Source organism: Natrix helvetica (assembly GCF_964273705.1).
Source record: "Natrix helvetica genome assembly, chromosome: 1".
Classification (NCBI taxonomy): domain Eukaryota; kingdom Metazoa; phylum Chordata; class Lepidosauria; order Squamata; family Natricidae; genus Natrix; species Natrix helvetica.
In genome coordinates, this window is record NC_138548.1 from 69,805,905 (window position 1) to 69,829,955 (window position 24,051).

At 39.1% G+C, this 24,051-nt stretch overlaps 1 protein-coding gene across 1 annotated transcript in view; it reads right to left on the reverse strand.

The window, feature by feature from the left end:
• The window catches only part of PLCB2 (phospholipase C beta 2), a 66,201-nt gene extending 42,534 nt beyond the window's left edge, over positions 1-23,667 (reverse strand). Inside the window, exons 1-7 of the mRNA XM_081934799.1 lie at positions 23,209-23,667; positions 19,328-19,405; positions 10,113-10,181; positions 7,694-7,834; positions 6,283-6,362; positions 5,589-5,642; positions 4,168-4,243 (exon numbers count right to left, since the gene is read on the reverse strand). Coding sequence (XP_081790925.1) covers positions 4,168-4,243; positions 5,589-5,642; positions 6,283-6,362; positions 7,694-7,834; positions 10,113-10,181; positions 19,328-19,405; positions 23,209-23,292 — 582 coding nt within the window. The 5' untranslated portion in view covers positions 23,293-23,667. The remainder of the gene's footprint in view (positions 1-4,167; positions 4,244-5,588; positions 5,643-6,282; positions 6,363-7,693; positions 7,835-10,112; positions 10,182-19,327; positions 19,406-23,208) is intronic.
• Positions 23,668-24,051: the final 384 nt, after the last annotated feature.

Here is a 24,051-nt window from a genome sequence, read left to right on the forward strand (position 1 = left end):
ATTGGCACTGCTCTAAAGGAAAACCAACTCGAAATCTCTCCCGTGGTTTCAGCATAATTAACAATAGGGAATAACCCCATTCCCAAGTGTCACAGGACACATTGGGCAATTGGATCTCCAGGCACTCCTTCCCTGCCAGTAGAGATGACAGTGGTGGGTTCCTACCGGTTCGCACCGGATCGCGCGAACCGGTTGAAGATCGAACCCGGAAGTAACCGGACCCGGAAGTAACCGGGAACCGGCACCGGTCCTGTCACTTTATCCCCCTTGCCATCCCAACGGAGCTCGCTCGCTCCCCCGCCCGTCCGCACTAAGCTAGCTAGCCCAGCTAGCCGCTCATTGATTGGCTGGAGTTCAGCCAATCAGTGAGCGGGCTGGAGGCGACCCGTTTAAAAGCGGGTTGTCCTCCATTTCAAAACTCCCTTCTCTTCGCTGGGAGCTTGCTGCTTCCTTCAGGTAAGCAACTAAGCGCGAGGGGGGGCGGGAGGCTAGCTTCGGCGAGGAAAGGCCTCTAGGCCTTCCCTCGCTGAAGCGGCGGGCTGGCGTGGGCCGTGCGGGCGGTGGACAGCTAGGGTGGGCCTTTCCGGGACGAAGCGCCGGGGTCGCGTGGGACGCGCGGCCGCCGGGAAGCTAGCTTCGCCCGGGAAAGGCCGCTGGGCCTTTCCGGGACGAAGCGCCGGCGTCGCGTGGGACGCGCGGCCGCCGGGAAGCTAGCTTCGCCCGGGAAAGGCCGCTGGGCCTTTCCGGGACGAAGCGCCGGCGTCGCGTGGGACGCGCGGCCGCCGGGAAGCTAGCTTCGCCCGGGAAAGGCCGCTGGGCCTTTCCGGGACGAAGCGCCGGCGTCGCGTGGGACGCGCGGCCGCCGGGAAGCTAGCTTCGCCCGGGAAAGGCCGCTGGGCCTTTCCGGGACGAAGCGCCGGCGTCGCGTGGGACGCGCGGCCGCCGGGAAGCTAGCTTCGCCCGGGAAAGGCCCCTGGGCCTTTCCGGGACAAAGCACCAGGCTGGCATGGGCGGCAAGCCTCCGCGAGGCTAGGCCAAAAGCCCCCCACCCTCCCCTCTCCAGCCTCGCCTGGCTGGCTAAGCCCTAAGAGTCTTAAACAGTCTTACCTGTCCTCCTGCCTCTCTGCCTGTCTGCTGCCTGTTGCATCGGAGAGCTGCTGATTCTGCCTGCTGGTAAGTAACCTGTTTTTTTTTCTTTTATTTTTTTAATGTATTTTAAAATAATAATTTATTTATTGTGCATAGAATTTTTAAAAATATTTTTACTTAAAAGTATTGAGTGTAGAATATTTTAAAATGGTTTACTTCAATTTATTGTGTATGGATTCTTTTTTAAAATTGTCTCAGACTATTTTAAAAAAGATTCTATCCAAAATAAATTAAAATAAACCATTTTAAAATATTCTATACTCAATACTTTAAAATGTATTGTGTATAGAATTGTTTTAAATTGTTTTATTGTAATTTATTGTGTATTGAATGTTTTTAATGGTTTCATTTTAAATTATTGTGTGTGGAGTAGTTTGAAATGGTACAGTATAAATTATTGCTGGTGGAATAATGGTTACAGTTGGTACAATACCTTAAAATAGTTATAGTATAAATTATTGCTGGTGGAATACTTAATGGTTTTTAAGGATTTTTTTTATTTATAGAATATCTTTTTTAAATTATTGTTTGGGAATTTTTATGTTTTAATTGTTTATAAAATATATTTACTACAAGAAATATTATTCCTTTTTGCAAATGTTTTCTTTGTGGTGCAATATGTTGCTTAAAAGTGTTCAGACCAGGTTTATATATCTCAAAGTGGGTGCTTTTCTATGGGCAGGCCAGGTTGGTGCAAGGCAGCTTTGCCAGATTTTGTGTGTTTCTATGTGATACCTGGTTGTTTAGGTAATTGTGAGGTGGTTGCTGGTTCTGTGAGCTTCCTGGCACTGTCCTTTATAATTTCCCACAATGCCTTGATGGTTTTTATTCCAGTGGCTTTGTCTTTCCTGTCCTTAGGGTTAGGGGGGAAAAAAACACTGGTTTCATTTGCAGTCTTTGGGGGGGGGGGGGGACAAAAAGGAGAAAGAGGGAGGAGGTGGGGGAAAGTGGGATCCTTGCTGCTTTCTGAGCTTGGTGGTTTTTTTTACAGACATTTCACTACCAAACTAGGTAACATCATCAGTGCTAGATGGGGTTGTGGGGAAAGGAGGAGGAGGAGAAGTCGAAGGACAAAAAGGAAAAAGATAAGGAGGGAGAGGACTGTGGGGTCCTTTGGTGTTCTCTGAACCTGGTGGTTTTTAATTATTTTTAGGGAATTTTTATTTATTTATTGTTTATAGAATGTTTATTACAAGAAATGTTATTCCTTTTTGCAAATGTTTTATTTGTGATGCAATATGTTGCTTTTAAGTGTACAGGTTGGTGTATGGTATGTGTCTCAAGGTGGCTTCTTTTCTATGGGCAGGCCAGGTTGGTGCAAGGCAGCTTTGCCAGATTTTGTGTGTTTCTGTGTGATACCTGGTTGTTTAGGTAATTGTGAGGTGGTTGCTGGTTCTGTGAGCTTCCTGGCACTGTCCTTTATAATTTCCCACAATGCCTTGATGGTTTTTATTCCTGTGGCTTTGTCTTTCCTGTTCTTAGGGTTAGGGAAAAAAACTGGTTTCATCTGCAGTCTTTTGGGGGGGAATTGTTTTTTGTGTGTGTGTGTGTGTGTGTTTTCCTGGCACTGTCATAGTTTGTGTTTGTGGGTATGTAATGTCCTGCAGTTATCTACACATTAATAATGATCAAGTACTAATAATATTTCCTTATACATTTTAATGACCTTTCCTTTCATAATTGGTGTTTTCTTTCATACTTTTAGATTTCTAATTGCTGTTTCTGTTAGTTAGCAATTGATAAAACAAATTCCACGTGAAAAAGTATTCAAAGCCTTCTTGGTTTTAATTGTCAATTTATTCATTCTTGCACATTCTAATATTTATTCATTTTCATATCTTTGTTTTTTCCACTGTTGTGCAAACACAATTCCAACAGCTGTTAACATGTGTAAAATTAAATATGTATTTATTCCCTTCTGTAAGTAGCTCTTTTATTGTTTTGTGTACTTATTTTAATCTTATTTAAGTAGTAAGTGCACAAAATAATAAATTTCCTTTTTTATATTTTCTTTTTGTAGATCATTCATTGGGGCAAAAAATTCAGTGACATTGTCTTGGCCACTCCCATCCGGTCACATGACTGCCAAGCCACTCCCACCCGGTCACATGGCCGGCAAGCCACTCCCACCCGGTCACATGGCCGGCAAGCCACTCCCACCAGGTCACATGGCTGGCAAGCCACTCCCACAAAGGAGGCCACACCCACAGAGTAGGTTCCAAAAATTTTTGAAACCCACCACTGAGAGATGACCTTGGTTCTCACAAGAAAGCTCTCTGTTATGACTAGTAATGCATTCCAACCTCTTCCCCCTCTGAGTGGCAACTGAGGAATAGGAAAATGGCTGCTGCCAGGTTTGGTTCAAAGTTGACTAACTAACTGTAATGGCAAACACATGATAGAGATGCTGCAAAGATTGTAAATGTGGGCATTGGTTGCAAAGTTAGTTTTTTTAATCACTGCCATTAGCTGTGAATTGTTGCTGTCCGAGGCAGTTCCTAAATATGGACTGCCTGTACAGTTCTATTTCTCTAGAATACTGGTAGATTGCCAAAGATTCCAATTCACTATTTGTTTAAATGTTCAACAGTCTTCCTCTCTTTATTTTCAATAAGCGGGGTGGTATCATACACCTTACTCTAGATACCAACTGATATGAATATATTTACCAGAAATCATTTTATTAAAGTATTAAGCCTAAATAAAATATGCACATTTTTATAGGAGCACAAGGGTATATTCACAGAATTTGGTAGTCCCAGTGATCTCATACAGACTGTTTCTACCCATTTATTTCCTGACCTGTCAGACGAAGCTGCATAGAATCCTTTTTTCAGATGTGGCTGTTCAACATAGCAAAGTTTTGGGCTGAAGGATTGAAACCATTTGCTCAAGACCTTTGATGAACAGTCTATGGAAATCTGTGTTTATTACATGATTTACATACTGTGTTCAGGATTAAACTCTAATTCCGTTTATCAGTTCTGAGATATATAAATGTTTAAAAAAATTACTGACCTTCCCCTGTGGAAGATGACAGGCACTTAATGCTGCTTCTACCCTTTTTCTGTCCGCGGGAAACATTTGAAAAATACTGAAAAAGAAAGAAATGATACATTAAAGAGAGACAGGGCCCCTAGTGGAAAACTTCAATGTTCTACTGGGAAGACTGCCCATAAAGAATAACCATTATAATTATAAAATAAACAAAACTCTACTGAAGGAGAATATCATGTCAGAGTAGAATTCAAAACTTCAAAGCTTCAGTGTCTAAGGTTTATATTAGGCAGAGACGTCATATTCCCAAAGTGAATAGAGCTGAAACTTCTGTGTTTCTGAAGCTGAATGGGGTATTTATTTGAGAGGATGGATTTCTGAAATATCCAACACATTTTTTTTCTACAAAGATATCAAGAAATCAAAACTTTTGTTTTTTTGTGACTTTCTCTCAAATGTTGCAGGCACGATTTTTGGCTAATTCTAGGGACCAATGAAACAACATATGAGGCAGCAGATGGCCTAAGTACTTATAAGATGCCACTATGATTGAATACATCACAATAAAAGCACTGCATAGAAAACATAAGGAAGCTCTTGAGGCTAACCAGATCAAAAATTGATTTCTCATTAAACATTTCACAATTATATTTCCAGGAAGAAGGAATATCCCCTATGAACTATGCCACATTTCCGCTCTGACCTACTTTGATTTAAACCTGTTTTAATCTATAAACCATAGGTCGTAGGGATGGGTTCTGGATTCTTTTACTGCCGGTTCACTCAGGGATGTGTTTCAGGCGCAGGCAGGCATGCCCAGTAGTGAAAAAATTGCTGCCATGAATGCGCAGAAGCAAAAAACAAGATGGTGGCGCTTATGGCGCCACCGATAGAACCAGTTAGGGAGCGTGAGTGGCCTAGTTACTATCTACTCAGCCGAACCGGTCCAAACTGGTAGGAACCCACCTCTGATAGGCCGGAAGAAGGAGGTTTGTTGAGGAATTGGCCTTTTCAATGGAAATAGAAAGAGCATGAGAGCACACATAATCACTCGTTCTTCCTAAAGCAAAAGTACAAGGATAAAGCCTTCTCTTTGCCTAAGGTTACCACAGTAGTAGTGTATTTAAATATGTATCTATCACAATATGATACATCAATGATGCTTTGTTGTCAATGACACTGTATATATGTGTGTGATCAAACTGCTAAGATGGAATAACCCCCCCCCCCCCCGTGCAACAAACCTCTACATTCCATTGTATTTTGTGGGATTTTGCCATTCCATCTGAAAAACACTAAATAAATATACACTGGGAATAGAGGTTAGCTGGTCACATCTTTGCCCAAAGCCCAATGGGAGCCTATGCTATTGCCATGACCCCAGGGCCCACTCAGAATGATGAGTGCATCATTGACTAAAGCCTTATAAACATCATACTCACTTCTTGACAGGAATTTTCCCCTCAGCATTCAGCTGCATCTTCAGTTTAACCAGGCTGCAGGAAAGGGCAGAACAGATACATTTTTATTAGCATTAGTATGATATTTACAAAGTTGTGGGGCAAAAAAGAATAAAGGAAGATAGCCATTGTAGGGGAAAACAACTGAGGTAACCCTGGTTTGATTCCCTCAGGAAGTGGAGCCTGGAGCCTGTGTGACTAGAATCAAGCCTATTAAAAGTATCCAAAATAGAAGCTTTAAGGTGCAACAAGGCAATTAAAGTTATCTATTGTAGTATCAAGCCTGTAGTATCTCTAGGTTTTCACAGGAGGAATAGAAAGAGAAGGAAGGGAATATTTTAGGAAAGAAGAGTAGGGACCAGCAAAGAAATAAAGAAGAAGTCTCTTTGTTTCTTTCTCCTATGGTCCCAAATGGTCAATAAGATGAATTTCAATGAGTTGATGTTACTAGGATTGGATTTTCATCAGCTACCACATGAAGAGAAAGTCTTGCCATATTTGACTGTTGTTATTTGTTTCTTGAGGGGAGGAGAAGAGTATGGACCCTCCTCCTAAGACAACATCACACTCCAGTGTTTTTAAATGACCAGCTTTCAACATCATTCAGTCACCATACTATATTACTAGAACTGTCAAGAAATACTTGGAAATACAACCTTTGTAAAGAACTACTCACATTTTCTCTAGAAAAGTGTAGCGGGAAGCATTGTATAGAAAGGGGTTCCTAACGAAGTCCATGATATCATCTGCCCAGTTCTGAAAAATGAAGCCAAGAGTACAAGCTGAAAGTCCAAAACTTGTGAAGTGTAACATCTACATTTCAGCACATGAGTGGCTGTGCCAGGGAGTATTTCCACATGGAATAAATGCTCATTTTCTATTATGGCTATCTTTTCTAAAGACAAGATTCTAATCTGTGCCTTTTTTTTTTTGAATCATTGTCATTTACTTTATATGTATTTAAAACTAAGTATAAGCAATTGACATCTTTCCCCTTCTATCTAAAATGGATGATCACTTTGATACTCATACTTAGGCAATTGTCAAAATAAATAGTTGTTTAGTTTAGTTTATTGTCATTGCACTTTGTACAACAAAATTAAATAGAAGGTCAATAAATATAAATTCCAAGTTTTCTTGAAGACAGTTTAGTCCAATATATTTGGTGCTTCCTGCTATCTTTTGTTTACATCACAGTTCTGTGAGGTGGGTTTGGGCTAAGGCATCATGAGTATTTCAAGGCCATGAAGGGAACTCATAATTGAGTGTGGGTTTGAATATAAAAGTAATCAGCATAACCACAATATCACACTGATATTATGTTTATTTAGCTTTTAATACAATCACATATTTTTCCATTTTTGTCCATGGATATATTCTGTGAAATACTTTAGGGAGGAAAGAAACACCCACACAAACATACACCCACAAACATATAATACACAAATATATAATAATGTTGGCATTCCCTGGGAATGCTGCCAGAATCCTAATTGCCAAATACGGAGCAAGGCCAAACTTAGCACAGAGTCAAACAGAACTTTTCAAAGCTTGAACCGACCAGATGAACTGATTGCTTCCTGCAAAAGCTCATGTCCTGTTCACTCCTCTTTTATGTCTTATAGGAGGGGCCAATCATCTCCAAGCCTTACTCTCAAGTCGACCCTGTTTTCTTAATTGTTCTTGCCTTTGGGCAGCTCTGTGCATGCGCACACTGGGAACAGGCTCCCGTTGTTCTTCTGCCTCACTAATGTCAGACTCTGGAGGCTCCACAGGCAGCAAATAACTACCAGATGGCCTTGATCCCCTCTCTGCCTCCCGACGCAGAGCCCTCATCTGAGCCTTCCACAGACTCCAGGACTAGCCCATGTTCCTCCCCAACTTCCTCACTGCCCGAATCTGCTGCCAGCTCTGCCAGCCGCTGGCAGGCCACAATACTAATGTCCAAGCTGATTCAAAACCAGTGACTGTCATCTCTAATGCCAGCACTTTAAACAGAATGACAACTCACATATGATACTGTGTGGCTATTTTGGTTAGGTTTTGCTTGCATTAACGTCTGGAACTTTTATTTTATTTTCTAATACCTTTCCAACATTTTCTTTATAAGAAACAAAATTGTGAAATGTGAGGTCCACCATATCAGGACCAGAAACCACAGTCAATATCTTGTGAAGAAAGTTGTTGTTTGGAAAATCCAAGTTGAAAACTTCTCGGAGCTTGTGATTCTGCAAAAGATAGATTTAGAAATTAATATATAAAAAAGCACATTAAGAAGGAAAACTGAAAGCAGAAGTGAGGAGACTTGAGAAAATCTTGCTTTAAAATTCAAAATGGGATTGGGCTTTTTGAACACAAACGAATATTTTAATGAAAATAATAGTCTTTACTCAATATTTCTCCCTCTTTTTCTTTCTTAGTTCAGGGTGAGTTAGGAAAGCTGATTTTGGTTCTCGGGTGTATATTATTGAACATCTTATCAAATCCCTAAAATGGCCTTTAAATGCTATAAGCAACACAGGGCTATTGAAGAAAAACAGTTTTCAACATTCTGCTTCTTTAATTTGCATTCAGTCAGCATGACATTTTGATAGTATTTTGTTTCTCTTCATCTTGTTCTACAAGCGTTGCCCTGATAAGGCCAGAATTCTTACTATCTCTCCTAGTCTAGAAGTACAGGATAACCTCTAAGCAGATGTTTTAGCAAAAAGACCAGAATCTACACTAGAATCTTGTCCACCTAATGGCTATTTTTCAAAATGCAGTTGCTGCTCAATATAGAGAAGCATTACAATAACTGGTCTTAAAATTAAATGTGTCAATTGTTACTCTGGGAAAAAGAGGAACTATTTGAACACTTCCATTTTAATGCTGTTGCATCAGGAGGATAGTTAAAGACATGCAAGAAATGCCATGTGAGTGAGTCACGTACCAAAATGCTTGTTTGGCACTAAGTAAGAAATAGTGTAAAGCTGTGATCTTGCTGATGCTGCACTTTCAAGTGTTGTCAAAAATGCCCTATGTCACTTGACCATGGGAGAGTTTGGCTGTTGCCATTCAATCTGATCTGTTTTCTTTTCTGAACTCATTTAAGTGTGTGCAAACCCCAGCCTCCTAGGAATAGTGCACTTCTGTAGCCTATAATACACACACAGAGAGACAGGGCCGGATTTAGATGAAAAGAGGCCTTGGCTATTCCACTTATGGGGCCCTTTCACCTCCCATTTTTAAGTTTGTAAATTATATGAGAGATAATAAAATGCATCATTACTGTGATATATATCAATATATTAAATGAAACATGTTGTAATTGGTACTAACCTTTATAAAAAATGTGGCACGGATAATAAATAAAAATAAAAGGCCCCTCTTGATCTTGAGGCCCTAGGCTGAAGCCTAGTTAGCCTATAGGAAAATCTGGCCCTGCACACAGAGTGCACACACCAATTTTATGTCCATGTGTTTCCTCCCTCCATGATAGTATAGGAAGTTAGCACCCACCCCTCTCCTAGAAAAATGAAATATTTTAGGAAATATTAAAAAGATCAGAATATTTCCCCTAAAAGGAGGCAGAAACTCAGCCCCCACCTTTGTCAATGTTCAATTAAGGCTGGGGCCAGTCTATTCTACATAACAAAGATTTCCCAGGGCCAAGAAACCCATGTGGTCCTGTCCACCATTAAACCATCTTTTCCAAGCAGCCTCCATGTTTCCAGTATCTTTTCCCATCATTTCTTCCATCAATAATTCACAGTAGAAGCTTGACTCTTACTTCTAAAAATCAATACTTTTGATCTCTTTCCTTTCTTCAGCAATATCGTGTTTCTTCATGGCACATAAAGGAGGCACAGCCATCTCAATCTTTTCTATTAAAATTTGCTAGCATTCAACTGTGCCAGACTGCTAGCAGAATTATTTTCAGATCTGTGAGAAATCATATGGGAAACCTTCTCTGAACAGAGCTCCAAACAGAGAAGGTGTCATAGCCAAATTTGGATAAATCTCTCCGCACTATAGGACCTTCTGCATAGCATTTTTAGAGCTGGGGAGAACATAATGGGAAGGGAAAGATCCAGATGGAAAAACGTATTTTTTCTAGCACAGCTGCAGGCACTTAAAACCATTCCAAGATTACTAAGATTTTAGACTGGAAGTTGTTTTTTGTATGATCTCAAATTGCATAGGGCCTTTCATACTATGCACATTGTTACAAAGGATGGGGGTAAATTACTACCTTTTTTGACTTGCTGATAAAACAGCAGTGAGCAGGGGCATCCCAGGGAGATACGAAAAATGTCAAGAACTTCACAACTGCACAATCAAAACCCTGCTCCTTTTTTCTGCTTCTGACAGTTTTGGGTTTGAGTTTATCACAAAAGATATAAGGACAGTTTTCCTTGATTTCTAAATTTCCAGTCAGCCCACCCAATTTTAGGAGCCAAAGTATCCTAAATTTGAAAGACACTAGGTTAGAGAAGACTTTTATGTATTATGTCATAAACTTACTTTAGGAATCTTTGCAAATTTCCCCACTCTAGTGTCTCGGATGCTTGTAATATCCAAAAATTCAGTTTCCTGCAAAATAATAAAAAGTAGCACGCACAATTTTAGCATCTGTGAAAAACAAAAAAGAAACCTCAAATCCAGATTATTTGCATAAAGAAACATACTACTTAGTAACCTAATCCTATCTGGGTCTGAGTTTCAGTGAACATGAATTAGTATACAGTATATTTTATCATTTTTATAGGTTTAAATCTAACAGATTCCACTAGAAGTAGATTCAAAGACTTTCTTTATCAGACTACTATAAAAGAGTAAATTGTAGCATCTAATCTAGAAAAAAATCAAATTGCTGTTCATCGGTTACTGCATAAAAAACCATTTTATGCAAAATGTATTTCTCGGAATGATGCCTAGAAATTCATTGCTCCAGTGACATCTTTTTACGTCATATTACTGGAGAAATGATGAAAGAGTGCACTGCTGGACTAATACAGATAGTCCTTGACTTAAAGCAGTTCATTTAGTGACGGTTCAAAGTTACAATGGTACTGAAAAAAGTGACTTTATGATCCATTTTCACACAACCATTGCAGCATCCCCATGGTAACATAATCAAAATTCAGCCGCCTATCAACTGACTTGTATTTATGACAGTTGCAATGTCCCATCACCAATTCAATCACCAAGTCAATTAGGAAGCTAGATTCATTTAATAACCATGTTACTAACTTAACAATTAGAGTGATTCACTTAACAACAGTGGCAAGGAAGGTCGTAAACCTTAACAATTTTTTTGGCTTAGCAACAGAAATTTTGGGCTCAGTTGTAGTTCATAAGTTAAGGACTACCTGTAATACAATAATAAAATAAATCAAATTGCAGAATATTATTGACAGTAGTGGGACCCGATGGCTCAGTAGCTAAGATGCTGACCTTGTCAATCAGAAAGGTTGGCGGTTCAAATCCCTAGTGTCGTGTAATGGAGTGAGCTCCCATTACTGGTCCTGGTTTCTGCCAACCTAGCAGTTCAAAAGCATGTAAAAAATGCAAGTAGAAAAATAGGGACCACCTTGGTGGGAAGGTAACAGCGTTTCATGCGCCTTCGGCGTTTAATCATGCTGGCCACATGACCACGGAGATGTCTTCAGACAGCACTGACTCTTTGGCTTTGAAATAGAGATGAGCACCGCCCTCTAGAGTCAGGAACGACTACCACATATGTGCGAGGGGAACCTTTATCTTATTAACAGTAAATCAAGGGTAATGAATCAGTTCTGCTGGATTTCATGCTATATGCCAGACAGAAGTTAGAGCCATATTGTCAGGCTTTTGAGATTCTGTTATTATATCCTTCAGTAGAGATCCAGTGGTCCTTGCAGAGTCTCGTTTCTGGTCTGGCCTATCTCAAAAGACTGACTTTTGCAAAGACTCTTGCTTGAGTACACTGCACCCTGCATAATTTGCACTTTCTGACTATTGAAATTTGGCTCATCCCTCCCCACCTTCTCTCTGCAGCAAAGTATACCTCACTGCTCTGTGGTTCTTGCTGAGCAACAGCAAGGACAATGTCAGATCTGATACCCTCGCTGACCTTCATTCATGCAATTTTAAAAAATGTTATGAATCTTCATTTTATTATTTGGGTTTCTTGAAGTTTTACAGCAGCCAGAGCCAGAGGAAAGAAGCTTAAAAATCTGTCTCAGGGTTTTTGTTTCAAAGTGTTCACATTACTGTATATATCTACAGTGTTATCACAATTGTTCAGCTTGCTGTGGATGGCTATTTCAGGAGACAAATTACATATTATTTGTAAAGAAATATTAACACTTCTCAATTCTGTGTGCTTTTAAAAACAAAGACAAATTTATACATTTCCTTCATCTGAGAGTAGATAAGCTGTTGACTAATGGTAAACTTCCTTTGCAGATGGTTTGCTTTGTGTATAAACAAGGATCTAGAACAGGGGTTCCTAACGTGGACCCCACACCCCACGGGGGGGGGGGGGCAATTTGATTTTTAATGGGGGCAATTTGAACCTTCTTTAAACCGAGTTAATGGCCTTTTAGGCTTCCTCCGAGTGAGTAGAGTTCACTTTTTGGGTAAAGTAAGAATTATATGTCATGGGAGAGGGGGGCATTAGGATTTTAAAGATGCTTAGGTGGGGCATGGCCAAAAAATGGTTGGGAACCACTAATCTAGAATCTAGTGAGATGGGGAAAATAAGGAAGTATTGGACCCCTGTGGTTCTAATAGAAGAAAATTTCTGTAAAATTTTTGATGCTCTTGTGGGCATTTCATTACTAACTGGCTAGCACTAACAGAGTTCCAAGAACTCCACAAAGCAAAGAAAATGTGATGTTTCCGTTTGGAAAGACAAAATGTCTGGGAGACAATGGGTTGTTACATCTCCTGACACTTCTCTGCTCAAAAAATCATCTTAAAAAGCTGGTTTCAATATAAAAACAGTTCTGGGACATAATGGATTTTCACAGAATGCATTTTTGGAAAGAGATCGTGCAAAATCTAGATTAATATGTCAAAATAATAGATAATCATTCTGGCAAGAATTCCATAAAAAGAATAGAGCTAAGAAAACTTTCAGTAGGAGAAACAACACAGGCAGCTATTGGTCTGATGCAGCTTTTGTACTATGTGGAATATACTATCAGTCTCCAAACCCACTCCGTTAATGTCAATTTTGCACTTTAAGCTTTTGTTAACATTCTCAAAAGCACTTCAGCTAGACAGGGTTGTGAGGATACAAATTCTGGAATACATGTGTAACCTTAAAGGCTGATTTAAATTCAAAATATAAATGTAAATATTGAATGTGATTTGAAGGCAAATCTAATAATGGTCTCTCCTATATTTAGGCATTTTGTCTATTTAATTTTCTAATTTTAAAAAGTATTGTATTTCCAAGGCAAATGAAGGAACTGATGTCTTTATATTTGCTTCTCCCTTTATGTAACCCTCTTGCACTTAATAGGTACCACTCAAAGGGAAGTAACCGTGGCTTCCTGGAAAATCTACCCTTCTTTAACTCAAAAGGTCTATGATTCATGTCAGCCTATGAAGGTAGCCTAAACAAGACACCAAAATCATGAGTACTAATATTACCCTTGTGTAAAGTTACAGTAACAGAATCAGAGGTGGATTTCTACCGGTTCACACCGGTTCAGGCAAACCAGTAGTGGTAATTTGGCTTGGATCACAGAACCGGCAGTAACCCAGGCTGGCCGCGCCCCCAAACTGGTTCCCTTGTCTCCGCTGTCATTGCTGGCATGTTTTTTAGTAGTTTTTCTTGTTCTTTGCACATGCGCAGAATAACTTACAGCAAAGCACAAGCGAAGCGAACCAGTACCAATGCCGGTAGGAACCCACCCCTGAACAGAATCTTATAGGCCCGAAAGCACTTCCCCCTTCTTTGCCTTTAGTTTCCAGAGAACTAGGAAGGGTCCTTTCTGAGATGCTTTCTTCACCCCCATTCCTTCTGTGGGCTGAGACATTTTTTGTCTGACCATTGACCCGGCTGTGGCTCTTCCTCCTTTCTTCCAAGGATATTCTCACAGCCCATTAAAATTATCCTGCATGCATTAAAAATAATGTGCTTGTTCTTTTACTTTTTCTAAAACCAGTTTAAGCATGTCACCGTCCTTTCCATATAGGGCTGTTGGATTCATTATTTTGATGTACAGTTAAGACTATTGTATGAAGTGTTAAAACTCCTTTCTTTGGTATTGCTACATAGATGAATCTCTTCCAATCTGTTAGCCATTGTGTTGTTTCTCTGATTTGCTGGCATAGAACCTGCACTGAGTTTTCTTCTGTTGCTTTTCATATTTCTGAGGGCATTCCGTCAATCCCTTCAAACTTTGTAAGAACCGGGACACTCTCTAACTTCATATTCTAGCACTAAAAGTTTTTAAAGTAGGGAATATCTTCTAAGGCAGGGGTCCCCAACCTTTCTGGCTCTGTGGACTGGAAGTAGTAGCAGCGGTGGCAAGGTGAGGAGATGGGATGATTTCATGTGCACACCTGCCACTTGCACAAATGGAGCTTTGCTCATTGCATGCTCATCTGCCACTTGCATGGCCAGACTCCCAACAGGCCATGGCATGGTACCAGACTGTGGCCCATGGATTGGGGATCCCTGTTCTAGGGTATTTTTGATATTGACATTTCTACTATACAGAATTTCAGTATACTCCTTCCATCTTCTTTTGCTCTTCTAGGAGTAGGTAATTATTTGTTCATAAAAAGGTGGTTTTCCAAGAGGCAACTGGACTTTCTTGCTTTTCTTAGAAGACATTTCGCTTCTCTTCCAAGAAGCTTCTTCCGCTCTGACTGGATGGTGAGGAATGGAAAGATTTATATTCCTTGCAGAGAGCTGGTCATTTGCATTCTTTTAGAGCAGGAGTGTCAAACTGGCGGCCATCTAAAGAGACAAGATAATGTAACTATGATCGGGACCTAAAATTATCCAGGTGTCCAGGGTCTGATAAACAAATATTAAGTGAGAAGAACATTAAGGCGGATCTGTTTCAAAATTTTGTTTTGCTATTCTAAGATTTAACACTTTCCCAGTTCCCACTATATGATCAACAAATAGTGCATACTTCACATGTGGACTAATTCTCAAGCGTTAGTTACTGCACAGAAGGAAGCCACTGCACACCACAGTCTCTGACTTTGTGTTAGAAAGCAGTAGTAAGCAAGCAAAATATTATGCAAACTTGACAGCTCTGTTTTTGTGCAGTTTTTCTTTCAACTGAGAAATAATTGAATCTCTTTCCTATGCATTATTACTGGTCCAGGGCACAGTACTATCTAATCACCACATCTCCAACACATGTCTTTTTTTGTTATATCTGTGTATCTCTTTGGTTCACATCTTCAAACCATACCTTCATTTTGCTTCCTTTAAAAAAAATTTTTTTAAAGTGTAGAATACAAACAAATGCAACAAGAACGAAAGACTCTGAGAATATAGTGCAAAAGAAAAATATATTACAGTAATGACAATAAATTAAATATGACCAGAAAACCTTTATTAACAGAAAAAAATCCATATAATAACTATTTAAGCCTAGTGTTAAACCCAGACCATAGAGAAACATATTGCATCAACTTCTTATATTTAATCATGCAGATTTTTTAAAAACCCAATAAACTCATACCCAGGATACATTCCTTAAAATCAGAATGGTAAGTTTCTTTCAAGTTATGTACAATTATCTTCTTTGCTGTCCCGGACATCTGATACAGCAAAGCTCTTCATGAGATAAAAGCCCCATGTTTTAAAAGTATCGTTTAGGATCCTAAATGGCAATATTTATTCCCAAAATTGAATTGATGTATGTAGTGATATGAAACAAAAATAAGGCTATAGCTAGAGAAGATCACATAGCTAAAAAGTTGCTGCTTTCCAGTTAAGGCTTCATCTCTCAGGGATCCTAAAATTGCAACACCTCAGAGAGACATTTGGATCAGGGGTGAAATGCTACTGGTTTGGACCGGTTTGCCTGAATTGGTAGCAAAGATGCCAGCTGTTCGCCTGAACCGGTAGTAAAAAAAAAATGCTACTGGTTCAGGCAAACTGGTTTTTCCAATAATCAGCTGTGCCACACAATTTATATTAGCTAGAAAGCAGGATTTCCTGCTTTCTAGCTAATATAAATTGTGTGGCAGAGGATTTCCCTCCCCTCGCTGTTCGCTTACCTCGCTTGCCAGGCGCACTAAGTAGCAGGCTTTGCCCACCCACCAGGATGTCATTTTGACGCTCTGTACTTGCGTGTTCCATTGCTACCGAACTGGTAGCAACAGTAAGTGGATTTCACCCCTGATTCGGATCATGCTGTTTAATGCACATTTCAATTGCTAAGCAAATAATACAGGTAAAACATATTTAACCTCTCAACATCCTTAAAACAGACATTAGAAATCAACTGATTTAAAGTGTTGACTCCTTGCTTAGCCCAAGAATCCCAGTAAAACATCTTCCTCGCTATTTTCACATGTGGGTTCATTACACAGTGCCAAAGCCTCATGCAATTTTTGGATCCTAACATAACCTTTCATGCATTAAATTAAAAAAAATGTGCTTGGCATTTTTCAAGGCTGAAAGTCAAAATCCCTATTAAGTATACCTGGCCCCTGCCAAGAAGTGTAATATGCTTGCTATCCAAATAGGCCCAGAGAGAATAATAATAATAAAAAGTCTTCTTCCAACACATGCAGAAATTAAAATAAAAGCCCAGTGATTTAGTTGAAAATTTAGTACGTTAAAGCTGCAATCATCATAAAGTAATCTCAATTTAGTTAAGGCTATTTAAGGGGCTTTAGTTTCCCACAAATATTTTCTCATCAACTTATTTGTGCAAAATATCTAATGTGAATTAATATTGGAAACTTTCTAGAATAGGGCTGTCAAACTTCCTGCCCATGGGCTGGATATGTGCTGGCCATGCCCACACCCAGTTTAACGAAGGGGAACAAAGTCCCAATACGTCACATGATGCTCCCATGATGACCTGAGTTTGACACCCCTGCCCTAGAATATACATTAATCTATGTAATATCCATTTTCATAACATTAATCTTGCCCCAAAGACAATGGGAATTTTAACCATTAACCTATCTATTAAAATTGTATCTATATATTTGGATATATTTGAGGCAATGGCAAATCACTTCTGAAAAACCTTAGCAAGAAAACTGCAGGGAGTTATCTAGACCATCTCCAAGAATTGGACATGGTTCAATGGAAGAAAATGAAAAGTATAATTTGATATACTTTGAGAAAGATATAGAGGTAGCTGTCAGCTTATGACCATTTGTTTAATGACTGTCAATGTTATGACGGCCTCTGGAAAAGTGATTTATGACCTGTTTTTGAAGTTATAACCATCACAAATTCCAACTCCAATTGTGTTGTATGTCGGGGGCTAAGTGTAAACATATGCGTTTTATAGAGTCTGTATATTATATATAAATATTATAGTAAATTTCAAAAGGAACAAATTAAATGTGTTCCAGTCATTTGTGTAACCAGAATATAAACTATAATGCTACAAGCTTTGTTGACAACATTACATGATTATCAAGAACAGCTATAATATACTCAATATATAAAAACAATTTATATTCAGTATCAAGTGCCGCTACACTTTTAATTTCTGGAGACAATTAGGAAAAGCCAATAGTTAAAAAACCAGATTAAAGATTAAGAAACATTGGCGATATCCTTGCTGAGTGCCACATTGTAACTTCAGAGGTTGAAAGATAAATGCATTTGTAAAACTCTTGCTACTGGGTGCAAATATGTAATTATAACCCAATACACAAAAGATAGTGGAAGTCCATATCTTCCTAGAAAACATGTTATAAATTCAGCCTGAACCATGTCAAGGCCCTTCCAACACCCAATGAAATTAGAACATCTGATTCCAAAGTATCTGTCATGATATCTATAATATCAATCACCAAGCAGATACTTATCTATTTTTTATAAATGCAGAATAAGATGGCTAAATTACAAATGGTATTATTTTCTGAAACCCATCTAGTGTTTAGTGTCCGCATTAAACAAAGGTATTAGTCCATTTCTTGTAATCCTGTGGGGTCTTTCTCAGGCTTTAATATTACTGTAATATAAGCCTCATAAAACCATACAGGTAGTTTAGAAGGATTAAATGTTTGACTTTAGGCCTCCACCAATAACAGTTGTAAGACCTGGAAGCCATCTTTTACATTTGGGCCTTCAGGCCTGCCACATTTTCTACTGTGGGAAAATGGGAGGGGGGTATATGTAGTCAAAATAACATTCTTTCTCAGAGAGTCAAGGCCACCTCGCCCTGCAGTTGCAATGAGGTGACTGAGAGGCATCTCCAATTTTGGATGGTGCCTGATTGGACCATGTGATGGACATGTGGGTTCTGGGCAGGGACTTGAACTTTCACTTGGGTGGGGAAAACCTGGAAACTTTCAGATTCGGGTTTTCCCAGATGTGCCAATATGACATCTCTAATAAAATGGAGCTTTGAGGAAACTCAAGCCTTGGAGTCTTCTTTCGTTGGGGGTGTTACTTGGAACCCTGACATCAGTTCCAATAAGACTATAAGAGTTTTGGACCAAGCAATTGAAACACCATCTGTTTCAGAGTTCTCCTCATTTTCATAGATTACAACATCTCTGAGATTTCTTGTATTTTTTATTTTTCCTATTAAAAAGGGGGGGGGGGTTCATTTCAATATTTCCCAGGAAACTTCCTTGCTTTTTAGTTAATGGTTGCTTACTTGATGTACCTGAATATAAATATAATGTAATAAAGAAGATAATAAAACTGATAATTGATAGTTCCTGGCTGACAAAATAGCTGTCCATCATTGGTCTGAATTCCAGATATAAAATTTCATTATTTTTGTTGTATCAAATGATAATGCCAAAAATTTACAGCTTCTCCAGATTATCAATACTTCTGGCTGATACATTTCAGGGTATTCAAAATGTTCTGAGCCTAGAATCCCCCCCCCCCCCCAGCACACTTTAAATGTTGTTTTAAATGTTTGATGTGAGTTGTCTGTGTTGTTTCTAGCATATAACAAAAATGAATTTTTAATCTTATTTTCTAATTGTTCAAAATCAGAGTCTCTCAATCTCATTTTTGCTAAGATGAAAGGAACAATGGGTGTCCTGATGGATGTCTTATGCTTACCACAGTGACTTAATATCTTGGTAGAACTCCAATTTATTTTTTTTTAATTTCAATTATTCTGCAAAACGTTAATCTCTTAAAAGACAGATGTTAAAATGCCATCTAAAATTAGCTGAACTGTAATTGCTAAAATTCACAGTCAGAGTCCCTAGAGTATGGTCTGTGATTTTAACAAGGCCTACTGATCTACCAAAACAGAAGAACTAAAAATAATCTAATCCCAAACAATTTTAATATGTTTATTAAAAAAAGCTTTTCTACATTTCGGATTCTAACAATGTCAATTATTTCTTATATCTGTTACAATGCCTTCCAATTTTAAGAATAAATATTTTTTTTCTATCTGAGGATCTTAAATTAAAATCTCCAGCACAGATTATGTAGTCTGCTGATGATTTTCAGATCATAGTTCAGAGAATAGCAATGATATATGCTAGGAGTGGAATTTGTTTCTGAAAACATTTGCTGTATACCATGGCTTCTAGCGCTCAGGACCTACCTTATTTTGAAAAGTCCAATACAGATAAAATCCCTTTGGATCCACCCGTAGAATGACAGGGTGTGCATTTGCAGATTCCTGTGAAGAAAAAGATGCATAGTTCAAAAATTTTAATCTATTCATTTTTTTATTTAGATAAGAAACAAAGAAAATGAATACAGATAGTCCTCAACTATCAACTGTATCCATTCATTTAGTGACCAAAGTTACAATGACATTGAAAAAGTGACTTATGATTGTTTTTCACACTTACCACTGTTGCAGGATCCCCATAGTCATGTGATTAAAATTCAGAGAACTCAAAATGTGATCATGGGCCCCCCCGATTGTCAGAACTCTGAATTCAGGTCATATGTAGCCTCCAGGTGGGTCCATCGTAACTTCAAATGGGTGCTAAGCAACCAGTTATAAGTGGAGGATTTCCAGTACTGCTGAGGTCAGTTCCTGACTTGTTCCATGTTAACAACTTTATTGAACACTAGATGATAACCTGGGGTTGCCCAGGTATATCTTTATAGGGGAGAGGGGATATCTGGACGAAACATAATTTCTAATATTAGAATTTCTCCCTTACCAGAGGGAGCCTGTTGTGGAGTACTGTGAAGCCATTACCATGGCAACTCCACTGCACTGTACAGTATAAACCACTTTACAGCAGTACAGTAGAAGCAATTTTAAGGCACAACAGGCTGTATCTTAACAGAACACACACCCTGAGGGATGTTAGAAGTGTCTTACCACCACCAACCCCCCCCCCTCCGTATTTTTTTTCCAGAGAGTAAGTCATCTGTGTACCAAGTTTGGTTGAAATTGCTCAAGGCATTCCAGAGTTGTGCTGGAACATACAAACACACTCACACACAGAGAGAGCCATTTTTCTACATATATAAATTATCTGAAATTCTGAAATTGTCTTAATTCAGAATATACCCTTTGCCTTCTAACATAGGTATTGTCATTGTACCACATAGTGTAAATGCCACGAGGATATTTGAATTGATCTGCTTCAATATGAAAGGCTGAGATGGCATTTCACCCAAAGAAAAATTGACATTTGCAAAAGATAGGATTGTTTCAACAATTTATGTCCAAGTGACAGCTTGCTCCAACTTGAACCTAAGCAATAAAAACTAAACTGGTGGTTGGTGGATTAACAGAGACTTTGCTACCACCATACCCATCTTGCTTTTTGCTTGCTGCCTGCTTATTTAATGTTTTATATTAATATAAATAATATTATGTTTATATTATTATATTTATGAGTTTAATTGAAGGTTGCCCGGAGTCACTTTGCAGAGTGAGGTGAGTGGCATATACATTTAATTAATGAAATCAATAAAATGTTTGCAAAGCTGGTCCATGAAGGGGGTAAAAAAATAATCTAGCTAATTTCGATGCACTTGTTCCCAACTTGGATACTGCTACTGGTAGCAATTTTAATACAACATCTAAAACAGATATAAACAGACAGAGATAGAGAGATAAATATACTAATTCAGCTTCCTCATTATTGAGCAATCATAATTCTTAAGAAGCTTGAAGAAGAAAAAAGAGATGCTATATTTAGTTACATTCTGGTATACTGCACACATCTTCTTGATTATCAAGTGTAGCCATTTCATCATTTTGGAATATAGTGTTTCTGTTTTTAAAAAAGGCAGCCCTTTGCTTTTAAGAATGTATTTTTGATTTCAAGGGCTTTTCAGTCTGAGTCAAGTTTATTGATAGGAAAGCATTTAAGACGGAAGAGCAAACATTGAGAAGTTGCCATCCACAGTCATAACACATTGGATCATCCAGCACTTGAATATACTCTTTCCCCACTATGATAAGATGTGCTGTATTTCTTTACAAATTATAATCATCATTTCTAAAATTGCATCTTTATACCCCATCAGCAGATGTAGCCTTTGTGCAAGTCTGCCCTCTTCTGCCCTCTTTCGTGACAATTCTCTCTTCAGTGGAAAGTACACTAAGGACAACCTTGCCAGAATTTAGCAATCTTATGCAAAGCACAGAAGAAGAAGAAAAGTAAGCAGTAAGTAAATAAATAAATAAATAAAAGGCAGGAGATAAAAGAAAAGGAAACATAGCTAAATCTAGTCTGAGGTGTTTGACGTCAGGGTGCTGGGTTGGGCGTGGCCAGGGTGGGCGTGGCCAGGGTGGGCGTGGCCACCTCAACATCACTCATGTTGGGGGGGGGGAGGCCCTGTGGTGGCCCAAGCACTCTGCCAGCAAAAATGGGCTCCATTTTTGGCTGCGACTGCTTTTTGCAACTGTCCTAGTGAAAATTTCTCCTCAGTTCTAAGTTCTTGTTCTACCCTCAAGAAGCAATGGGTGGAAACTAATCAAGGAGAGAAGCAACTTAGAACTGAGGAGAAATTTCCTGACAGTTAGAACAATTAATCAGTGGAACAGCTTGCCTCCAGAAGTTGTGAATGCCCCAACACTGGAAGTCTTTAAGAAGATGTTGGATAGCCATTTGTCTGAAACAGTATAGGGTTTTCTGCCTAGGCAGGGGGTTGGACTAGAAGACCTCCAGGGTCCCTTCCAACTCTGCTATTGTATTGTATTGTAAAATGGAGGTCTGTTTTCATTGGCAGAGGCACTGCAGGCCGATTCTTTGCTGTTTCCAGGGCAGCCTCATGGGCCCGATCTAAGTACCTCATGGGCCAGATTTGGCCCCCGGGCCTTGAGTTTGACACCCCTACTATATAGTGTTGAACAATTCACTAAGCATTCTATTTATTATCATGCATGATTTACTTCCATCATATACTGCTTTGTGTTATTCCACAGCTAACCCAGGGGTGAAATTCAGCAGGTTCTGACAGGTTCTGAAAGGTTCTGGAGTACCAGTAGCGGAAATTTTGAGTAGTTCAGAGAACCGGCAAATACCGCCTCTGGCTGACCCCAGAGTGGGGTGGGAATGGAGATTTTGCAGTATCCTTCTGCAAAATCAGTAGTAAAAAAGTACCAGTAGTACTACAGAACCAGTAGTAAAATAATATGAATTTCATCACTGAGCTAACCTATCGTACTATGGAGAGTATGTGACTGATAGAAAATATTGATAATTTATTATCCTTTTCGGAATATATATTAAAGTACACCGGTAGATTCATGGGAATATGTTTAAATGTTGAAGATGTGAATGTAATATTGACTTATTTACCAAAATACTGGGATTTGATTGTTTATCAAGTTTGGAGAGTGAAGAGGCAAAGATAACTATATTAAGAAATAGGAAATGTTACTATATATTATTCCAGATGCCAACAAATGTTTGTTGAAGATATGTGTTCTATTTGTTTTGCAAAAGGCAATGTTTTTTTTTAACTAATCAAAGGATGGACCTCGATGGACATCAATGCAATCCTTTTGTGCTTTCTGCCAAATTTTGTGAAATATTTCAAAATTGCACTTAATCTTAATTTTACAAGTTGTATTATTAAGGAACTATTACATTGGGATGCTGAATAATACACATGACCACAGATATATATGACCACATCTCAGTAAGTATTACATGTAAAGAAATTTACTTATTAACAGGCCTCCACCAAAAATCCCTTAATCTCTCTGTCAGGGTGATGCAAAAGGAAGCAATTCATCAGTCCAGGGATAAATGTGTACTGAACTGTATATCATCTCAGTCCATTTCTAGGGGCTATTAATGGCCCTCCTGCTCTGCCTTCCTGAAACAGGCAAAATTGGTACCAAAGATTGTCCTCAATTTGCTAAGACACAAAGCCACCTTAACCCACAACCATGGATATTCATTGCATCATGTATGCGTAACACCAAGCATGTGATCCAGAGCCTCCAAATAGTTTCTTTTCCCATGCCCATATCAAAGCGAGAATTGCCATGGTACTTACATCATCCCATTTGATAAAGCGTTCACCTTCAGTCATGTACTTCTTCACCTTAGGAGGGGTCAGGATAGGACTAAGCACTGACATTCTGGCATTCCACCCCCCCCAAGATTGGGCAGGGGGGTGTTTCTCTTCTTGTCCTCTGCCTCCTTTCTGCCTTTTGGAGCTTCTCCTCACATGGTGCTCTCAGGAACCAACATACTTTATAGGCAGGAGAAATGCTTCAGTGGCTTCCAAAGATGAACGCTGATCTCCTGATCTGCATAGGCAAACGATGGGCTTTCTCAAGCAGACAGGTAAAAGCTGAAAAAAAATCCACAAACGGCAGGCTAGGTAGACAGACGTGATCAACAGGAACCCTCAGCTGCAGAAAAGAAACCAACTAGCGAGGGTTTCCTGCTCTCAACTTCCTCATCGAAGCTTCTGCTTCTCTCTTCAGCAAGTCAGAGATTATTTCAACATTCCTTTCCTTTCTGAGACTTCTTATTCATTTCTCAAAATTAAACACTGTGGCAGGGAATTCAGACAGCTCTTCTCGGTACTCAGGGAATTAGAGAATGTGTAGGTCCAATATATCCAGAGAGTATGACACTGAAAAATAGCCAAGATACTTGGTTAACTGGTGGCCCTGTTTTTCTTTGAGAAACTGAGTCATCATTGTTCCCTTCCTTTATTAACTGGGGTCTCTTCACAAAGTGTGCTTGCCTATTCAGTGCTTCTCAAAGTTGGCAACTTTAAGACGTGTGGACCTCAATTTCCAGAATCCCCCTGGCTGAAGAATTCTGAGTGTTGAAAATCAACATCTATTAAAGTTAATAAGTTTGAGAAACATTAAAGTAATAGTAG